Genomic DNA, 21214 nt, shown 5'->3' on the forward strand with positions numbered 1-21214 from the left:
GGCTTTTCCACCCAAAACCATTCCAGGATTTTAAGGTAACATCCAAACCAAACTGCAATCACCAGACTGAGGTGGGGTTCCAGCAAATGACCTTCATTGTTTGCTACCCCAGGAGCTGCACAATCATGTTGCTGCTAGGAAGGACTGGGCCTTGGTGAGATGCTGAACACTGACACCTTCCTGCCATCCCTGGAAGTGTCCAAGGGCAGGTTGGATGGGGCTTGGAGCCACCTGGTCTAGTTGAGAATGTGCCTGCTGTCTGCAGGCTTGGACTAGGTGACCTTGGAAGATCCCTTTTCCACCCAAACCCTTCTGTGATTCCAAACCTCTCTGCTGCAATGTGCCCTCCTCACACTCTTGGATGGGAAGTTACCTGAGAAGTGCTACTGCATCTTCACCCTAGAGCAGGGGAGGATGCTCAAACATTACAAGCACTAGCAAAGAGTGAGCTTGGCCACCCTTCAGTTTGTGGGTGTCTTGTAGTGGTTCCCTTTGCTTTGTGGTGGGTCCCTTCAGTTTGTGGGTTTTATTTTGTGGTGGGTCCCTTCATTTTGTGGTGTTTAGTGGTGGTCCCCTTCATTTTATGGGCGTTTGGTACTGGTTCCCTTCATTTTGTGGGTGTTCTGTGCTGAGCTCCTTCATTATCTGCATGTTTGGTGCTGGTTCCCTTCATTTTGTGGGTGTTGTGTGGTTGTTCCCCTCATTTTGTGGGTGTTTGGTGCTGGTTCCCCTCATTTCATGGGTGTTGTGTGGTTGTTCCCCTCATTTTGTGGGTGTTTTGTGGTGGTTCCCTTCAGTTCATGGTGGTTCCCTCCACTCTGTGGGTGTTTGGTGGCAGTTCCCTTCGTTCTGCAGGTGATTTGTGTGGGTTCCCTCCATCCTGTGGGTGTCCCACACCTTGAAGCAGAACTTACCTGTACAATGGGTGGGGTGGTCTGCGAGTAGGGGGAGGTGACACCGTACACGGTCTGACAGGTCTGTCCTTGGTAATATATGGCTGGTTGGGACTGGGCTGGTGAGTACTGCTGCTGGACAGCCACGGGCTGCTGGCTGGAATCCCACACCCCATAGCTCTGGCTCTGCACTGGTCCAGTTGTGGCCACAGGTAGGACAGCCACGTTGGCTTCTTGATGGACCACGGTGTCGCTTTGTGCTATGTACTGTGGGGTGGTGACCTCCATGGTGGTTGCTACATGTTGGACTACTGGTACCGGCTGAGGAGGAGTGAGGGTTGATTCTACTGTGTGTCCAACCAAAGTCTGGGGGTGCTCATAGGTGGCTGATGAGCACATGGAGTCCATGCTGGGCGTGGGGAGCAGCACCTTGCCCGCGTTGGGGTTGCTGGGGTCTACGTAGGCTTGCATGGGGTAGCCAGGTGGGTAGCCAATGAAGCTGTGGTGGGGTGTGCCATAGCCCATGGAGTCGTAGGGCAAGGGGGATGTCATCCCCAGGTTTTGCAGTTGTTGTTGCTGCTTCTGGGCTTCCCGTTGGGCCACCTCCTGCTCAAACAGCTTCCTGCGCTCCTCCGTGGAGAGCTTGTTGCGGTCCTTGAGCCGGACCTTCTTCTTGGAAGATGCTGGTGTGTCATACCTGGGAGAGAAAGAGGAGGCTTTGTGAGACCTCAGAAACCTGCAGGTCCAGGGCTCCAGCAGCAAAAGGGTCACCACCAGTGGTGGCAGACCCAGGGGAGGGGGACACACACACCCAAAAGCCCAAGGGCAGCATCAGTTCCTAAACACGTTAATTTGTTTTCTGCTGCTTCACCAACCACAGCAACTCACAGAGAGGAGAAACACCCACTGGTCCTGCCACCTCCCTGGAAGTGTTGAAGGGCAGGTTGGATGGGACTTGAAGCAACCTGGCTTAGTAGGAGGTGTCCCTGCCCATGTAGGGGGTTGGAAGTAGATGATCTTTATGGTTCCTTCCAACCTGAACCAGTCTGGGACTCTGTGATCCATCAGCAAGAGGCCAAGGCAGAGAATGAGCTACATCCCACTGGATTTACCAACTTTGGGTCAATGATGAAGCTAATAAAGATGCAGAGATGCAATAGAGATAGTCTGGAGGACCTGCTAGGGAGCAGTCAGCTACCAGAGAGGGGAGACAACATCTCCAGGGCCAACAAGGAACCCGAGGAGAGGACAGAATAAGTAGGGTGAACCACAAACCCCTGCTGGAGACCCTTCACCATAGTTTCCCAAAGCAGAACCTACAAAGAAATTTTTGGAAAGAGGTTCTCCCAACAGAAGGTGAAGCTCAGACCACAGCATCTCTGCCCCCAAAGACCAGGGCAGCTCACTGATGGGGACAGCACCCCATGCTTCTTCTTTAGGAGCCTCCAGCACTGGCAGAGCTGCAGACATGACCCAGCAGATGGGAACTGCCACCAGCCCGTTGCTGTCTGGAGTGACACTCTTGACCCAACCACAGATTCAGCTTAGAAAAGAATAAAATGGAATGGGAGGGTTTTGGTTATTTTTTTTTTTACAACTAAGAATTCTCATCCCAGGATGAAGAGCAGCTGGAGGGATTTTTCCAAGGAGTTAATAAAGAAGGAAAAAAACAAAGGAATGTTGAAAACCTCAGGACTTTGATCAACCCTCAGCCATGGAAAGTTTCAGCTCAAAGGTGGATATTTTGGGAAGTTACGAGTGTGGTAAAACAGGGATTATAAGCAAAAATGCTTTGCAGCCCTAATGGAAAGGAACCTACAGAGCAGGCAGGATGTCCTGTGTATTCTTTGTCCATGCCTTCCATTTGTACAGCAAAAGCACAAGGCTTCCAAGAGATAGGCTGGAGAGGATCCCTCACGTTCCCAGAGCAGCTGCAAGAATCTGGGAACTCAAACCTTATTGAGGTGAGGAGTTTATATTCATAGAATCACAGACCAGTTGGGGTTGGAAGGGATCCTGAAAAACATCTAGTTCCAACCCCCTGCACAGGCAGGGACACCTCCCAGCAGCCCAGGTTGCTCCAAGCCCCATCCAACCTGCCCTTCAACACTGCCAGGGATGGGGCAGCCACAGCTTCCCTGGGCAACCTGGGCCAGGCTCTCCCCACCCTCACAGCACAGAATTTCTCCCTCCCATCTCAGCTCCAGCTCCCTCTGCCAGCTGGAAACCCTTCCCCCTGCTCCCATCCCTCCCTGCCCTTGTCCCAAGCCCCTCCCCAGCTTTCCTGGAGCCCCTTCAGGCACTGGAAGCTGCTCTCAGCTCTCCCTGGAGCCTTCTCTTCTCCAGGCTGAACACCCCAACTCTCCCAGCCTGGCTCCAGAGCAGAGCTGCTCCAGCCCTCCCAGCATCTCTGGGGCCTCCTCTGGACTTGCTCCAGGAGCTCCATGTCCTTCCTGTGTTGGGGACCCCAGAGCTGGACAGAATTTCAGCAATTACAGTCTTGCCTGAGGAGTTTACAGCAGAACCAGCCAGTGTGAAGGGATGGGAAGAAGAGAACCAAGGGTGATGCTCTGGTGTTTACTCTGCTCCTCTCTCCACTTATGTTACTATTTAAGCTGATTAAACCCTACATAAAACAAAGGGGAGCAGTGGGAGCACCCCCAGAGAAGGACCCTGGCACCCCACTGAGCACTGCTCCCCAAGAGGGACGAGTCCACAGGAGGGCAGAGCCAGAGCAGGCGTCCCCCTCACCGGCACAATTATTTGTTCTCATTAAAATAACCCAAAAAAACACCACTATTCACTCCTTCCTTGTCCAACATCTCGACACGACCTCGGGGACATTTCCACCCTCCCACTGCCTCGTTATAGAATTACAGATTTCAGGCTGATTTTTTAATCCAGATGTTTCAAGCAGCTCCACAGGACAGAAGCTCCTCGCCTGGCTGACTCGCCACCAATTGTCCCCTAATTACTCCGTGGCTTTAGAGCCCATTTCAGAGGGACAACAGCAAAGTGGCTTCTCTAAAGGAAATTCCTTGGTGCTTTCACTGCCTTGAACACGATCCAAAGTCTCCCTGCAAGGCAAGATGGGGGATAATTTTCTTTCTCTTAATGAAGAAGTGGCTTTTGAGGGAGGAAATGGGTATCTGGGAACCAGGAGCTGCTGATCCCTGCACTGCTGGACCAGCCCTGCCACCACTGTCACCTCCACTGCTCCTCAGTGCACTGGATCTGATGCTCATTTCACATCTGGGACAACAAGTAATACTTAAAAAGAGTTTCTCTTACTGCTTGTTCTTTGAACTGGCCAACTCACCAACAGAAAATACACCTACATTTCAGTTATCCAGCTCTTCTCTGCAGTCCTGGTATCACAGAACCCTTCTGGTTGGGAAAGACCTTTAAGATCACAGAGTGCAACCCCTAACCCAGCCCTGCCCAGGCCACCCCTGCCCCATGTCCCTCAGCACCATCTCCAGGGCTTGGAAACCCCTCCAGGGGGGTTTCCCTCTGCCCTGGGCAGCCTGGGCCAGGACCTGACAACCCTTTCCAGGAAGGAGTTGTTCCAAATCATAGAACCACAAAATCATGGAATGTTTTGGCTTGGAAGGGGCTTTAAGGATCATTTAGTCCCAACCCCCTGCATGGGCAGGGACACCTCCCAGCAGCCCAGGCTGCTCCAAGCCCCATCCAACCTGCCCTTCAACATCCCCAGGGATGGGGCAGCCACAGCTTCCCTGGGCAACCTGGGCCAGGCTCTCCCCACCACCACAGAATTTTTTCCTAATCTCTCATCTCCAACTCCCCTCCCAAAACTACTCCCCCTTGTCTTATCACTCCATCCCCTTGCTAAAAAGGAATCACCATCCCAGACCAGGCAACAGATCCCACCACACAGATGCGATTCCTCTGGGACAAAACGTCCTTCCCCATCCCTGGGTCTTCCCAAAGATCTCCAGGACTATTTTTCCCAGCATTTTCCCCCAGGACTACAGGAGATCAAGCACTCCCAGCCCAGCAGTCAGATACTCAGCTCTGCCACCAACTTGCCTGTCCTCTGGTCTCTTCGTTCCTCGCTCGTAGGCTGAGGACGGAGGGGACAGCGAGTCCCTCCGTCTCTTCTTCTCTTTACTCTGGCTCTGCTTCTCAGGATCCCTCTCCCTGCTCAGGATGGGGTTCTTCAGAGTAGGAGTTTGATCCCTGAGGCCAGCAGGCTCTCTCCCACGGTCAGCTGTGGGGGAAAATGGGTTAAAAAGGAGAGCATTTTCTAATTCCGTGTATTTCCCGCTCCCTCTTCTTGCAGTTTCAGTAGGATTGATCATGGACTGGTTTGGGTTGGACCTTAAAGATCATCCAGTTCCAACCCCCCTGCATGGGCAGGGACACATTCCACCAGCCCAAGTTGCCCCAAGCCCCATCCATCAGCCAACTGTCTCCACCCCACCAAGTTACAGGTTGCCCCATATCAGCCTCAGGGCAGCCCTTCACCCACTGCTGAGACATCTCCCCTCTTCACAGGAGCTCCTTTCCATGACCAGCAACACCAAAGTCACAACATCCCTTGACATCCCAGACCAGGGAAAACAAAGCGGTTTCCTAGGAGGGGAACAACCCAAGGGAGAACACTGAGTACCTACCACTGTTCTCCTTTTCTGCTTGACTCTTCTTGGGGATCCTGTAGACCTCCTGCAAGGCAAGACACAAGCACAGTCAGAGCTCCAGCCACTCACAGGAACCTCCCCTGATACCCACAGGGCTGCAAGGATCAAAACAGGGCACTAATAATTTAGCATTTTGACCATAATCATAAAGAAACCTCCCCCTCCCCCCCTCCAAAAAAAAAGGGTCTCTGGAAGGAAAGTTCTTGTTTTAGGCAAATTCTTGAGGTGCTTTCTATATATTGTCTCTGACATTTCGTGTTGGATGAGTTCAGGTGGATTTCTGGGCCGAGTGCTAGAGGCAGAGGTGCAGGACCTGATGTCCTGTGAGCCCCTGAACTCTGCCAGAAGAGTGAAAAAACCCATCTTTGGAACTCAACGAGCCACCCTCCAGGTGCAAACTGGGTTTCTCTACCCCTTGCTTTGTCAGCCCTGATGTTCCCCCAGGGACAGAGCCCAGTTGAATCTCGCTTTGTTGGGGTATCCAAGGCCACCAATCCCTGTCCTGGAAAGCAAAGCTGAACATGGATATCAACCTGTCCTCAAACACCACCATGGTGACATGCCTGTCACCACCAGTGCCTGAAGACCTCCTGTTGTACCTGTCCTGATCTTAAGTAGTCCTGTGAGGAGCAGGGAGAGGGAAGTGAGGACCCTTATGGGTCCCTTCCAACTTGAGATACTCGATGATTCTAGGACTCCACAGTTTCACCACACTGCAGAAACAGAGACTGTGTTGGTGGCCATCATCTGCTCACCCAAGCTCCAATGGGCAAGGTTCCTGGGGTTCTCCCAGCACCCCCCAGCCTCATCAGGGATGGGGTCCACCACATTTTCTGTGATGTTGCCAAAACCTGATGTTTTATGTTGGAGCATCCCCAGGGAAATGATCAGGAGGTCACCTCCCAAGTCTGAGTAGACCCCTTCAACCAAGCACCTACTGAAGGCTGCTGAGCTCAGCTACCAACAGCCACCACCCCTCCTCCTCTGGCCTCAGGGGCAAAACCACCAAGGACCTTTAATAAAGCACTAAAATACCCTTTAATTCAGGGCAAGGATGAGGCAGAAGGGGGGCAAAATTCCACAAACCACTCGTTGGGGGAGTGAAGGCTGCATCTAGGGGGTGTTTTTAAACTTCCCCACGCTCAGAAATCATGGAAGGTTTGGGTTAGAAGAGACCTTGAAGATCATCTAGATCCAATCCCACCCCTGCATGGGCAGGGACACCTCCCAGCAGCCCAGGCTGCTCCAAGCCCCATCCAACCTGCCCTTCAACACTGCCAGGGATGGGGGGAAACAAGAATCAAAGAAGCAGCTTCATCTCAGCTTGACTCTCAACTTTATAAAAATGCTCAGTTTCCACACAAAAACCTACTTGATTTTTTTTAAAGCTGATTGAAAATCAGTTGACCCCCATGTCCACTGGGCTGCCCAGCTGCACCAGCCTGGATGGCTCATTAGCACTGGAGTTAACAAGAGCCCAGGTCTGCAAGTCCCACTTTTATTGTTTCAGGAAAAAAAAATATGTGTCCTATGGGCTCAGAAAATACCTTTTCCCTTGGTGAAAGGAAATGACAGGATAAGAAACCCTGGGGGGTTTGTTCTCAAGACAAAACTGCTTCCCAAGCACTGCTGAAGGTTAAAAAAAATAGGTATTTTGGCCCAAAAAATTAAATATCTATTTAGTTTTTCTGTGGAGCCACCACACACATGGTGACAAGTGTCTACAAACACCTGTGCCATGAGGAGAGACGTGAGGAATGTGCAAACACACCCCTTTTTTAATTGCTCTTAATTATGTTATTCATCCTGCTGGGGATTAAAAGACCCCAAATCTAGTGTGTTCTTAACAAAAGAAACCAGGCAGCAGCTCAGGGCTTGGGGTGGGAGGGGATGCAGAAGGAGCCAGCTGGGATAATAAAGTCTAGATGATGTTATTTACTTGCTGTCCAGCAGCAGGGATGATTTTGCCTCCCACAGGAAGGAGAAGACCATGAGTGTGACTTCTGCCAACCCAACTCACCCACCAGTGATGGGTTTTCTCCATTTATTTTCTCACTCTCACATTCACAGCCCAAAAGAAGTTCCTTCTCAGACACAGCACTTGAGGAGCACATCCCAAAAACCACCCCATGCTGTGTTCCCATCAACAGGAGAGAAGGTGTGATGAGGAGCCACAAAGCCATGAGATGATGGATGAACCTTCAGCCAGGAGAGCCCCAGGACAACACAGTGAAGGGAAGAGCTAAGCTAAACTAGCCACCCCAGCTCCTCAAATTATTTCTCCCATGAAATATCAGGAAATGCAAAGGCAAACAACTGGAAAACAGGGCCAATTGGAACAGGAGGTGGCCAGGGGCCACCTTGAGTAAGTGAGCCTGGCAAGCACAGCACTGCCCATTCCTGCCAGATGTTGCTTTAGGTTCACCACAACATTGAAGAGCAGCTGCCAAAGCTACAGAACAGCAACTTCAACTTAGCACAGATAACTGGGTCATAGAAAAGAATCATGGAATTGTTTTGCTTGGAAAAGACCCCCAAGATCATCCAGCCCAACCCTTCCCCCAGCCCTGCCAAGGCCACCCCTGCCCCATGTCCCTCAGCACCATCTCCAGGGCTTGGAAAGCCCTCCAGGGATGGGGACTCCCCCCCTGCCCTGGGCAGCCTGGGCCAGGCCCTGACAACCCTTGGCAGGCAGGAATTGTTCCCCAGATCCAACCTCCACCTCCCCTGGCACAACTTGAGGCCGGTTCCTCTTGTCCCATCCCTTGTTCCTGGGGAGCAGAGCCCGACCCCCCTGGCTCCAACCTCCTCTCAGGCAGCTGCAGAGCCAGCAGGTCTCCCCTCAGCCTCCTTTGCTCCAGGCTGGACACCCCCAGCTCTCTCAGCTGCTCCTGCTCACACGTGTTCTCTAACAAGTTGAAGCTTCAAGATCACAGATGGTTGAACGTGTAAGGGGCAAGAAAGCATCTGCCCTCCCTAAGTAGGGGAAAACATCTTCCCCTGAAAGACACAGCTGTGACCAGAGGGACAGGAAGCACTGGAGGGGGAAAATGAGTGAACCCATGGTAGGATCCATCCCATCCATTTGGATTTGCCCTAATGAAGGCCCAGGCAGCTCAAAAGAGAAGCTAAAAATGGAGCTTCATCTTCCTGGAGAGCAGCTGCAGATCCATCCAGGGGCTGCAGAGCCTGCAGCGTCGCTCCGGTGGAGACAGAGGCAGCAGAGTCTTTGATCCAGGCACGGAGGGAGGAATCATGTCAGAATTGCTCCATGAGAACCAGATGGTGGCCAGAGCAGCCCCGAGGCAGGGGGAACTCCAAAGAAGAGCTTGTTTTATTTTTGGAGACAGAAGCTGCTGGCTTGGAGCCTGCAGAGCTGCTGAGCCCAGGCCACACGGTTCTGCACCTTCCCGAGCAACTTTTCATGAGTTGCACAGCAAATTAAACACAGCAGGAAAAGTGGGACGAGTCTGTCACAAAGAAAATCAGAACCAAACCAGGGTTTAGGGTGTCCAGCTGCAGGACACAAACCCACCCCTGGCTTGGGAGAGGCAAGAGCTGCAGAAAGGTCTCCAGACTCAATGGATGCAGCGGTAGGGGAGGAAGATGGTGCCTGATGAAGGCCTCTCCAGGAATCTATCCCTTAGCTGCCAGGACTTGGGATTTCATGGGACTAAACTGCAGAAGACCAATGGACACCAACCATGGGTGCAGGGAAACAACAGCACAAGTGGGTAGAGGCTCATCTTGTGCTTGGGCCAACTCAAGCTCTGCTGGCAAAGGGGTGATGGGTCTTCTACACCAACCTTTGCCAACCCAGCTGCTCGCCTGTGCTTCAGGAGACCTGTCTCCCAGCTGGGGACCTGGCTGAGTCCCACGCCTGAAGGTGGAGCTGGGAAGCCACCTGCAGCTCTCTGGAGCTCACAGAGGTTGGCAGAAGTTGTGTGCTCAAAGCCAAGATGACCTGCAGACCATGCTGTCTCACCTAAGCCCGAACTTCTGTTGGCTTGCTGAAGAAGCACCAGGCAACCAAACCCATCCCCTACCAGGCTGGCTCCACCAGCCTGGGCTGGATCTGCTCTTCCTTGCTCTCCTCCCTCCTCTCCTCTCTCAACAGCTTCCCACTGCAACCCCCCATCCCTCCTGCACATGGAGGACAAGGGACAGAGAGGATAAAAAAACAAGACTAATGCCACAACATCCCTGCTTGAAGGCCAAAAAAACCCACCACAAACAAGAGCCTGGCTGCTCCCCAGGGCCTATTGTCTCCACAAACTATTTCTTGCTCTAAGTTCTAACAAATGAGAAGCTTCTTCATTCAAGTATCAGATGTGTGTGCCCCAGCAAGAGCCAATCTCTTCAGGAGGGCTTGTCTGGGGACAGGACAGGCAGGAGCAGCTCCATGAGGCTGTCCTAGGAAGATCCATCAGATGTGATTGGAAAAGACTATTTCAGGGGAAGAGGGAAGCTCTGCTTGCCTGGGACACCCAAGCTCTGCTGTGTCCATCCAGGCTGATAATTAAGGTCACAGAACGGGTGTTATCATTGGAAAAGAGAAAGTCCACCTTGGCCAAAGTTGGGGTAACACCTGAGCCTTGAAATCCAAGTCACTGCTCACGACTTGTGAAGCTACAAGTGCCCAAGTCAAACCTTCTAAACCCAAGACACTTAGCTCTTTCAAAAGGTTTTTCTTAAAAGATCTTCTCCAACTCCTACCCAGCTGCAGCTCCCACATGCCCTGTCCCCAGAAGGTGAGGGTGTCCTCTGCCCATCCAGGAGTGGAGGAAGATGCCAAAAGCTCCATCCCACCTGCAGCAGAGCACAACCATGGTGGGACATTCTGCAGCAGCCAGTGCTGCCATGCTGGTTGTGTCCATGTGGCATTAGTCAGAGGACACAGGCTCACCACAGGACAGATTTTAGACTATGGGATAGGTCCTCCCAAGAATCCCATGGCTTGGATAGTGAAGCTGCAGGATCTCAAGGCCTTGCTTTGGTGTAAACACTGAGGAAACCCCAAGGGCCAGACAGCCTGAGAGCCCAAGGCTACTGAAGCACATGCTCTGCTTGAAGCCAACAGTGCCCTCAGAATCAGAATTGTCACCGTTGGAAAAGACCTCTGAGATCACCACGTCCAACCATCAACCTCCACCCCAAAAAATATTTAAACAAAAGCCCACTAGGGCATGTCCTGAAGTGCCTCATCTACATGGTTTTTAAATCCCTCCAGGAATGGTGACTCCACCACCTCCCTGGGCAGCTGTCCCAGTCCCCAACCACTCATGCAGCAAAGAAATTCTTCCTAATATCCAATCTAACCCTCCCCTGGCAAAACTGGAGGCTGGTTCCTCTGCTCCTGTCATTGGTCACCTGGGAGAAGAAAGAGGCCAACACCCACTTCCCTGCAACCTCCTTTCAGGGAGTTGTAGAGGGCTATGAGGTCTCCCCTCAGCCTCCTTTGCTCCAGGCTGGACACCCCCAGCTCCCTCAGCTGCTCCTGCTCACACTTGTGCTCCAGCCCCTTCCCCAGCTCCCTTGCCCTTCTCTGGACACGCTCCAGCCCCTCCATGTCCTCCTTGTCCTGAGGGGCCCAGCCCTGAGCCCAGCATTCCAGGTGCCCCCTCCCCAGTGCCCAGCACAGGGGGGTGATCCCTGCCCTGCTCCTGCTGGCCACCCCAGTGCTGACACAAGCCAGGATGCTGGTGGCCTTCTTGGCCACCTGGGCACACCGTGGCTCATCTCCAGCTGCTGTGACCAACCCTCAGGTCCTATTCTCTCAGGCACTTTCCAGCCCCTCTCCCCAAGCCTGGAGCACTGGGGGGTTGGTGTGACCCCAGTGTAGGACCTGGCACTTGGCCTGGTTGAACCTCTGACAACTGGCCTTGGCCCATGGATCCAACCTGTCCAGATCCCTCTGCAGAGCCCCAATCCCTGGATCCAGCCTGTCCAGATCCCTCTGCAGAGCCTCAATCCCTGGATCCAGCCTGTCCAGATCCCTCTGCAGAGCCTCAACCCCTGGATCCAGCTGTTCAGGTCCCTCTGCAGAGCCCTCCTACCCTCTAGCACATCAACACTCCCACCCAACTTGGTGTCATCTGCAAATTTACTGATGAAACCCTCAACTCCTTCATCTAGATCATCGATAAAGATGTTGAACAAGACTGGCCCCAGAACTGAGCCCTGGGGTCACCACTGGGGACTGGCCACCAACTGGACCCAACCCCGTTCACTACAGCTCTCTGGGCCTGGCCATCCAGCCAGTGAACAACACACTTGTCTAGGCCACAATTCTTCAGCTTCTCCAGGAGAACACTGAGGGAGACAGTGCCAAAGGCTTTACCAAAGTCCAGGCAGGCAACATTCACAGCCTTCCCCTTGTCCACTAGGCAGGTTACATGGTCAGACAAAGGGATCAGGTTGGTCAAGCAGGACCTCCCCTTTGATAAACCCATGCTGGCTAAGCCCCTCTTCTGTCCCTCAGCCGTAGCTACTAAAGCCTAAGTCCTTGAAAGGACATTGAGAAAACCTTGCCATGCTTGTTCCTATGATGCCAAGAGGGAAAAGCACTGGTTCTGCTGCCACCATGCCATGTGTCACCTCCATCATGGGTCTGGCTGCTCGGATCAGTCCCCAGAGCCTTACCTGAGTGCAATCCTCCAGCCAGAGCGGGCTAAGACACCTGGAAGAACCACGTTGAACCACCACCTGCACCCTTGCTAGGTGTCCACCACCCAACTTTTGCCACCCAGAGTGAGCTTTCAGCATAGGCAGAGGTAGGCACCACTTCCTTGGAGTGCAGGAAGGGTGGGCACCAGCCCAGGCTGAAAACTTACCCTGCTGGGGAGTGTGTGTGTGTGTTGTGCTGGGTATGTCGTGGTGGCCAACACTCCTTGGGATGAAGGAGTTGGAGGCTACAAGGCCTGTAAGCCAAGGACTTAGGAGTCCTGTGTATAGAGGTAGAGAAAAAAAGAGCTCACTTCATCCTTTCATGCCAGGAGTTGGGATTTTCCCGGAGCGACGTCCATTGCCGGCAATGGACGCACCAAAATAACGTCGGCATCACTGAGTTAACCACCTCTGTCCTCTTTCCACCTATCCCATTGCTCATGCATCATCATCATCATCAGCCAGCTTCCCAACCATCTTCCCGCTTCTTCACCGTATGCACGCTATGTCCTCTCCCTTCTTCAGCACGGAGTTGAAAATGGAGTTGAGAAAAGGAGACCCATGGCCAGCTCCTTGCTGCCCTGAGAAGCTAGATGGAAATGGTTGAAATTACAAGGGGGGTCATCAGCAAGACTGGAGAGGACATAGCTTAAGTTTCAGACCCTCCCTCCCCACCCAGCCAACATCTGCAGATGTTTCACCACTCAAAACCAGCTTTTTAAAAAGCTTGGAAGTGGTGGGAAAGGCACCCAGCTCTCTTGTCACTGGGGTGACCTGGTTTTCCAAGGTGACTATCCATCCCCCTTCCATCTAAAACATCACCCTACCAGCTTAGCCTGAGACATCAGCCACCTCCAGGCTGTCCTATGGTGGCATCTCACCAGGTGAGAGTTGGACAGAAGTAGTTAACTCTTAGTGCCACAATAAAGTCCAGGACAGAATTCATCCCCGTGTCACAGTTTCCCCACAAATCCTTTACGGAAGAGAAATGAGCTTCCACAAACCCATCACATGACTCTGCTTTTCTGGGTGGGATTTGCTGGGATTACTACAAAGCTCAGGCTTGTGAGATGGATCCCATCCCTACCACCAGACACACGCCCTGCATCGGGCCACCAGCGTCCTTGGGAAGACACAAGGTGAATGAAATGTACACAGAGAGGATGTGACTCCACATCTTCAGCAGAACAGTGACAGGTCATGACTCCACAGCCTGACCATGGGCTTCAGCAAAGGTCTCTAGATCCCCAAGGCTGAGCTCCTCCAAGTTCCAAAGAAAAGGTCTCTAGATCCCCAAGGCTGAGCTCCTCCAAGCCCCAAAAGAAAACACAAGCCATGGTGTTAAACTGACACTGTCAGATTAAATTTGGTCTTAAACCAACATTTTGGAGGAGAAACTCATGAAACTTCACATTCTTCATCAGTGCTTTTAACCATTTCTTCTGTGTTGTTTCATGCTTAAACACCACAGCCCATGATCCTGGAAGAACACATCTGGTTGCAAACAAAAAAGTGGACCTGGGTCACCCAATCCAAGTCTACGTCCAAAGCAGTGCAGGACTAAGACTGGGCTGAGCTTCCAGTTTAAATAATTCCAGGTATCCACAATGGATGGAAAAGGACTTGGTTTCCATCTAACCATAAACACAACCTGACAGTGAAGTTTCAAGTAAGAAACTTCTGAGGCCACCACCTTTAAGAGTCTGCACATTGAAACCTAGTAGATGATGTAGCAAAGATCTGCTCAGTCAAGAGGGGAAGGGGACAAAAAAATCGAGTTGAAACATCTCTCATGTTCAGGAGGTCTCACCTCCTCTCCCACTAACATTTCTGGCCCAAATGGTTACACTCAAACTCTGCAAATGTTCAGGAGCAGCTGGTCCTCCTGATGAAGGCAGCATTTCTCCTAAGACTTGGGTAAATCTCTAGGGACATTGTAGAAATGTTAATGTTTGGAGCTATGGCTGCTGAACGTACAAGCCAAGGTTCATGGACTCAGCAACTGTGTCTCCTCCATTTGCACGTGGTGCTTCAGGAGGAACATCACCCAGTGCTTGATCAGTCTCCTGTCATCACTCATTCTCAAGCTCGCTGGGTTACTAACCCTGTAGCTCTGTGCTGCACCTCAAACTATACGTTTGCTTAAAGACTACTTCAGATAATTAGAACTGGATGGACACTTGATGAAGTAAAGGGTAGAAGACCTTCCACCACCTTTTCCACCAAGCCCACACCATACCAGAAGCACGACAGCACCTTCAATTCCTACATTCACAGACTGGTTTGGGTTGGAAAGGACCTTAAAGACCATCTAGTCCCACCCCCTGCCATGGGCAGGGACACCTCCCACCAGCCCAGGCTGCTCCAAGCCCCATCCAACCTGCCCTTCAACACTGCCAGGGATGGGGCAGCCACAGCTTCCCTGGGCAACCTGGGCCAGGCTCTCCCCACCTGTACAGTGAAGAATTTCTTCATAGTATCTCATCTAAATCCTTTGCTGGATCCTCAGCAAATGCTGCTCTTATGCTTATTAAAGGGTAAAAACAACTTAGAGGCTCCCGTCCCTTGTGCTCAAATCCCAAGTATATAATCCTAGAGAAGCAGCAGATGGGTGAGGAGCTCCCAAAGACCTAAAGAAACCCCTGGAAATGCCTGAATAGCTGAGTGGTGAGTTACTGGAACGTCATCCTATGTCCCACCAGAAAAAGCTGTTGGCTGAACAGCCAGTGGCCAAGCTGGCCACCCACACTGCTTGGGGACAAGGGCCTGCATCTGGAGGAGAGAAGAGAGCCCATGGCCACCAAGCTCTTAAAGATGTTAACTGCTCAAGGGAGACCTTGTTGGGAGTGAAACCATGGGCAGCCACCTCCTCTAGCTGCCTTTAAAGGCTTAATTAACACCCCAAATCTGAACACTGACCTGATCTAAACACCAACTGCAAACTCCCAGAGGTCAACCCAACACAACAACTATCCAGAGAACATCACAGGCCAACAGAGCAGTTTCTGGAGGCTCTACACATTGCAGATGAGAAGCAGATGTTAACAGGACTGGAAACACTGAGGATTTGGTGATAACTGAATTTCAGAGCAGAAGGTTTCCATTTGTTTCAGTGACTGGGCACTTCAAGCAAAGATGCTTGAGGTGTTACCAGTAGCCTCCTCTTCTGATGGGTTGAGAAGGGAATCTCAGTCCCTTAGAGCTGCCCTCCCTGTGAACCACCTAAAAAATAACTGGATGACTAAGGTGTCTCCAACTGGATTATCTGCTCCTTTCAGCATGTAAAGCACCAACACCTGGAGATCTACTGGAAGTCAGGGACAAGGCAGTTAAGAACATACATAGAAAGCACCTGGAGAAGCCCTTTTGCTTGGAGAAGACATTCAAGAGTTGTCCAACATCTACCAACAAGACAAGAACTCAGCCCCGTTTGTACTGAACCACAAACAACTCTGCATGTCCCTCAGCAGGAGCAGAGGTGCTGCAGCTGCAGGTGGGTGCCTCTTACCTTGAGCTCCTTCCAGCTGTCCAGCAGCCTGGTGGCCAGGTCGCTCACATCCACTATTTTGTCCGTCTGTTCCTGGCTCCTCTCACTCTCCACGTCGGACACACCTTCCTCTTCATCTTGGGATGGCGTTTCCATCGTGATGGGCTCCTCCAGCTTCGTGCTGTTGCTCTCTTTCACCTCAGCCTCAGGCTCAGCCTCCAGCTCTGCAGCTTGGGGTTTGCTGCTCTCCACTGGGGCCTCAAGGGCAGCTTTGATCTCCTGCTGCTGCTGCTGCTCCTCCGCCACCTCCATCGGGGCACTCTCCAGCTGGTCCAGGTCCTCTTTGCCCTCCTTCCCTTCCAGCTCACTGGTTGTATCCGAGATGGCACTGTCCATGCTGTTCTCACTTATGATTTTCAGCCTTCGAAACACCAGTTTCTTGGGGGTGTCTGTGTCCCCTTCTGTGCTCTGCTTGGTGGAGAGGTCGGGGGTGTTGAGGGGCGTGTGGGCCCGCGAGGTGTTCTCGCTGGAGTAGCCGTCCCCCTCGCTGAGCTGGGGGACAGCAGTCTTGGTCTGAGCCCAGCGCTGAATGATGGGAAGAACTTTGCTCTCCTCCAGCATGTTCTTGGTAGGGATGGGCAGGAGCTCTAGTGTCTTCATGATCTAATTGGAAAGATTAAAAAAAAAAAGTCACAGCGTGAAGAGGTGTGAGAATCTACAGGGTGTCTCCAGACTGGAATGTTCTCCTGTTCTCAAGGGAAGGTTTTAACTCTGGAATAGCAACATGATGGTGACAGGTCATAGGGCAGGGACAGCAGTGTCCCTTCTCAAAGCTGAACCACAGGGGTGAATGTCTGCTGAGAGCAAATAAACCATGACTGGGTGGGAAAAAGTCAGTGCAGGGGTTTAGTGATTAAACGAATTTAGTTTAATCCAAGTTTAGGTCCAAGTTTAGGACCAATGGATTTCCAAGAGCTCAGACCCTTAGGGTTGGCCATGGCCTTCCTAGGACAATCAATTCCACAACACAGGAGTTAGATACCCTACAGGAAAGAAAACCTGGTGAGCAACATCAAGATGTCCCAGCAGTCAAAACAGAAGTGATTGACCCAAGGAAGTTTGCCAATGAACACCAGGAAAGCTCCTTCCTTGCCTGACAGAGGTGCCCTGTGCTGCAGGAGACAGCTTTTGGAGATGAGCCCAAAAGCTTGTGCTGTACCCAAGGGTTGTGTCCAAAGCCTGAGATGAGAATCAAGTTATTAAAAAAAGATCTTCAAAATCCTTTTATAAAACCTGCCCATGGGAACAGGGATCACAGGCACAGGAAGAAGTCCCAGATGTTCTATGAGCACAACCAGGATCCAGCAGGTGACCTTGGCCACTTCCCTCCCAAGAACCAGACCCCAAGTCCCTGTTTCTAAAGGAGAGCCAGACCTTTCTACAGGACTTTTTGTTTTCAACTTGTTTGCTTTCAGAAGTGGCCCTCCAATGGAGTGAAGGCCAGAAGGTTGTTCTATGGCATTACACTAACTTCTGCCATGGTCACCTGGCAGCCACCAGACCACGTCTCTTAGAACTATGATTTTATGTAAAGGGGGAAAAGAGCATTTACTTGGATTTTAGAAGATGATCTCCAATCCACCAAATCCCACCAAAGCTGCCAGTGTGCTTGCTGTGACCTGATGCACTGAGAGAAGAGATGAAGCCACCACAACTCCAAAGACTCAGTCTCCCTCCTGAAGCTCGTGGGGAGCAGCTCAGTGTGTGAGATCAAGGAGACTGAGTGCTTGAAACCATCCCCAGGGGCAAGATGGAGTCTCACCTTAACCTGACCATTGGTTTCTCCAAAGCCAGAGGTCAAAGAGGAGCCAGAGGAGAGCTACCCAGCAGCTCTGCAATGCCATGAGCACTCCCACCAGGGAGCAAGAGGTAGGGACCATGTGTACAGAAATCCAGGGCTGAGACTCCCTTGGAGAAAAGGCTTCAACATCTACCAAGTGGGATGGATCCCACCTACCCTGAAGAAGAAAACTCTGCAGTCCCAAAGGGGATCAGCTCAGCTCCCTTCTCAGAGCAGTGACTGCAACAGATTAACCCAGTCCCTGGAGATTTGGTCTCAGCTCTTTCTGCAGCCTCGTGAGCAGCAACAGGGGGTGACACAGCATGGTGGGAGGGATGTTGACAAAGGAGCTGTCAAGCTCTTCTGCTGTGGCTCCAAGTGCTGAAAAGCCACATCACACCAGCAGAAGGGAAAACTGGAGCCATTCACTGAACCTGACCTGCACACAAGGTGCAGGGGCCATCAGCAACAGCATGGGCACTGGTGAGGACACACCTCCAATCCTGGGGTCAAGTCTGGGCCCCTCAGGACAAGGAGGACATGGAGGGGCTGGAGCGTGTCCAGAGAAGGGCAAGGGAGCTGGGGAAGGGGCTGGAGCACAAGTGTGAGCAGGAGCAGCTGAGGGAGCTGGGGGTGTCCAGCCTGGAGCAAAGGAGGCTGAGGGGAGACCTGCTGGCTCTGCAGCTGCCTGAGAGGAGGTTGGAGCCAGGGGGGTCGGGCTCTGCTCCCCAGGAACAAGGGATGGGACAAGAGGAACCGGCCTCAAGTTGTGCCAGGGGAGGTGGAGGTTGGATCTGGGGAACAATTCCTGCCTGCCAAGGGTTGTCAGGGCCTGGCCCAGGCTGCCCAGGGCAGGGGGGGAGTCCCCATCCCTGGAGGGGTTTCCAAGCCCTGGAGATGGTGCTGAGGGACATGGGGCAGGGCTGGCCTTGGCAGGGCTGGTGAAGTTGTTGGATTCCATGATCTTCAAGGGCTTTCCCAACCAGAACAACGCCATGATTGATGATTCCACCATGCTCTGCACAGCCCAAGGCAGACCAAACTCTACTCAAACCCTGCAAGATCTAAGGAATCATCAGAGATCCCCAACCCAACAGCACTGAAGAAAAAAGAAAGAGGAAAGAAAGAGGAAAGAAAGAGAAAAGAAAGAGAAAAGAAAGAGAAAAGAAAGAGAAAAGAAAGAGAAAAGAAAGAGAAAAGAAAGAGAAAAGAAAGAGAAAAGAAAGAGAAAAGAAAGAGAAAAGAAAGAGAAAAGAAAGAGAAAAGAAAGAGAAAAGAAAGAGAAAAGAAAAAGAGAAAAGCAAATAAAGTAAAAAATAAAAGTTAAGAATGAAAATTAAAAACTAAAAAATTTAACTAAATTTTAAAATTAAAAATAAACAAGAAAAAAGAAAAATAAAATTTAATTTAATTTAAAAAACAAACAGAAAATAAACTGAAAATGAAAAATAAAATGAAAATGAAAAAAATAAAATAGAAATGAAAAATTAAAATATAAAAAGAAAAAAATAACAAAGCAAAAAAAAAGAAATTACAGATGAAATCAACCAACAAAAGGACAGCAAACCCAGCCCAGCCCCTGCTGCCCCAGCAGCTGCTGGGGGGGCCCAGCCCAGCACTGACCTCCAGCTGCAGCCTGAGGTTGGGGGCCGTGCTGCCCCGGCCATCACCCAGCTCAGTCATCCAGATCCAGAGGAGGGACAGCCCGTGGCACTCCAGGAAGGACTTCAGGCAGGACTGGGAGTGTGTGTTCTGCAGGAGCCAAAACCAGAGTGCCCGTGGGCAGGGAGATGGTTTGTTCAGGGAGATGGTTTGTTCCCACCACCATAGCCAACTGCTCAGCTGGGCTGATGCTCCTGCCCAAGCCCAGGGCAGGAGGCACAACCAGGTCATTTTAGGTGCCATAACTGCCAGGTCTGGAGCAGCCCCACGTGTGGCAGAGCCCTGAGCACCCTCCCCTGGGGAACTGCTACTAGGAGTAGGAAAGACCAACCCTGGGTGGTAGAGCCCTGAGAACCATCACCTGGGGAAATGCTCCTACTGGGGGTAGGAAAGACCAACCCTGGGTGGTAGAGCCCTGAGCACCCTCCCCTGGGGAACTGCTCCTACTGGGAGTAGGAAAGACCAATACTGAGTGACAGAGCCCTGAGAACCATCACCTGGGGAACTGCTCCTACTGGGAGTAGGAAAGACCAACCCTGGGTGACAGAGCAGCCTTGGCTGAAACTCACCTGCACCAGGCAAAGATGCAGGAGAACCTTGGAGCTACAGGCAGCTGTGATTTTAAGCTGACAAACTACTCGGTAAACTCTCTAAAAACTGGTGTCCTAGGAATTTATTTGCTCCTAAGGAATTCTGCAGCACCTTTGACCAGGCTGAGTTCCACCAAATGCAAAATGAGCAAAGGGTGGAGGTGACACGTGGGCTACAAACCACGCAGAAGCTCTCGGCTTGCCCACAGGTTGCTGGCCTGAGTGTGAGACCTTCCTCCCCCCTTCTCCTTCCTCCTCAAAGGTGAGCTCCAAGGACATGGTTTCCTGTCCTCCAGCTGGGATCTCCTCACCTGTATGAGTTTGAGGCAGGTGAGCTTCTGCTCCAGCGTTTCGATCCGGACCATCAGCCGGGACAAGCTGAGAACTTGGTTCTTGTCAGAGAGACCTTCTCCGTTCTCCAGCAGCGCTTCCAGCTCCCCGTCCACCTGCACACCCAAAGGAAAACAACTCCCAGGTCATGCCAGGCTCATCCCACCCTGTGTGACAGCAGAAACCAATCCCCTCCATGCCTTGGAGAGCCAGGAGAAGCCTCACCCTGGCAATTCTTTCCCCCTGTGAGGGGGCACCTGGAATGCTGGGCTCAGGTCTGGGCCCCTCAGGACAAGGAGGACATGGAGGGGCTGGAGCGTGTCCAGAGAAGGGCAAGGGAGCTGGGGAAGGGGCTGGAGCACAAGTGTGAGCAGGAGCAGCTGAGGGAGCTGGGGGTGTCCAGCCTGGAGCAAAGGAGGCTGAGGGGAGACCTGCTGGCTCTGCAGCTGCCTGAGAGGAGGTTGGAGCCAGGGGGGTCGGGCTCTGCTCCCCAGGAACAAGGGATGGGACAAGAGGAACCGGCCTCAAGTTGTGCCAGGGGAGGTGGAGGTTGGATCTGGGGAACAATTCCTGCCTGCCAAGGGTTGTCAGGGCCTGGCCCAGGCTGCCCAGGGCAGGGGGGGAGTCCCCATCCCTGGAGGGGTTTCCAAGCCCTGGAGATGGTGCTGAGGGACACGGGGCAGGGGTGGCCTGGGCAGGGCTGGGGGAGGTGTTGGATTCCATGATCTTAAAGGGCTTTTCCAACCAAAACAATCCTGGGATGTGCCCACATAGAAGAGTAGCCTGGCTTCAACTTGACTCAATGTGGTTTTTCTTCTTTTACCTGGTCTATTGTGGTTTTTTTTCAGACCTCAAACCCCACCCAGGATCACGCTGCTCCCACCAGCTCCCTTCCTGGGACCACCAGCTGCACTCCTGCCTCACACACCAAGCAGGAATCCCCCCACTCCCACGTCCATTTCTCCCCACAACACATTTTAGATGCATCCACCTAAATACCACGGGGAGGAAATTCCAGGTGCCTGCACCAGAACATTCCCAGTGCCAAGTTTGTCTTTGCACCAAGGAGAAAAGATGTGCCC

General features: G+C 52.1%; 1 protein-coding gene across 1 annotated transcript in view; it reads right to left on the reverse strand.

Moving 5' to 3' along the window:
* The window catches only part of SETD2 (SET domain containing 2), a 57210-nt gene that overhangs the window by 16358 nt on the left and 19638 nt on the right, over positions 1-21214 (reverse strand). The window contains 7 exon segments of the mRNA XM_009996798.1: positions 915-1590; positions 4947-5127; positions 5385-5390; positions 5537-5582; positions 15732-16373; positions 19174-19302; positions 20114-20248. Of these exon segments, the coding sequence (XP_009995100.1) occupies positions 915-1590; positions 4947-5127; positions 5385-5390; positions 5537-5582; positions 15732-16373; positions 19174-19302; positions 20114-20248 (1815 nt within the window).

This window comes from Chaetura pelagica, unplaced genomic scaffold (assembly GCF_000747805.2).
Source record: "Chaetura pelagica isolate M959 unplaced genomic scaffold, ChaPel_1.0 scaffold284, whole genome shotgun sequence".
NCBI lineage: Eukaryota > Metazoa > Chordata > Aves > Apodiformes > Apodidae > Chaetura > Chaetura pelagica.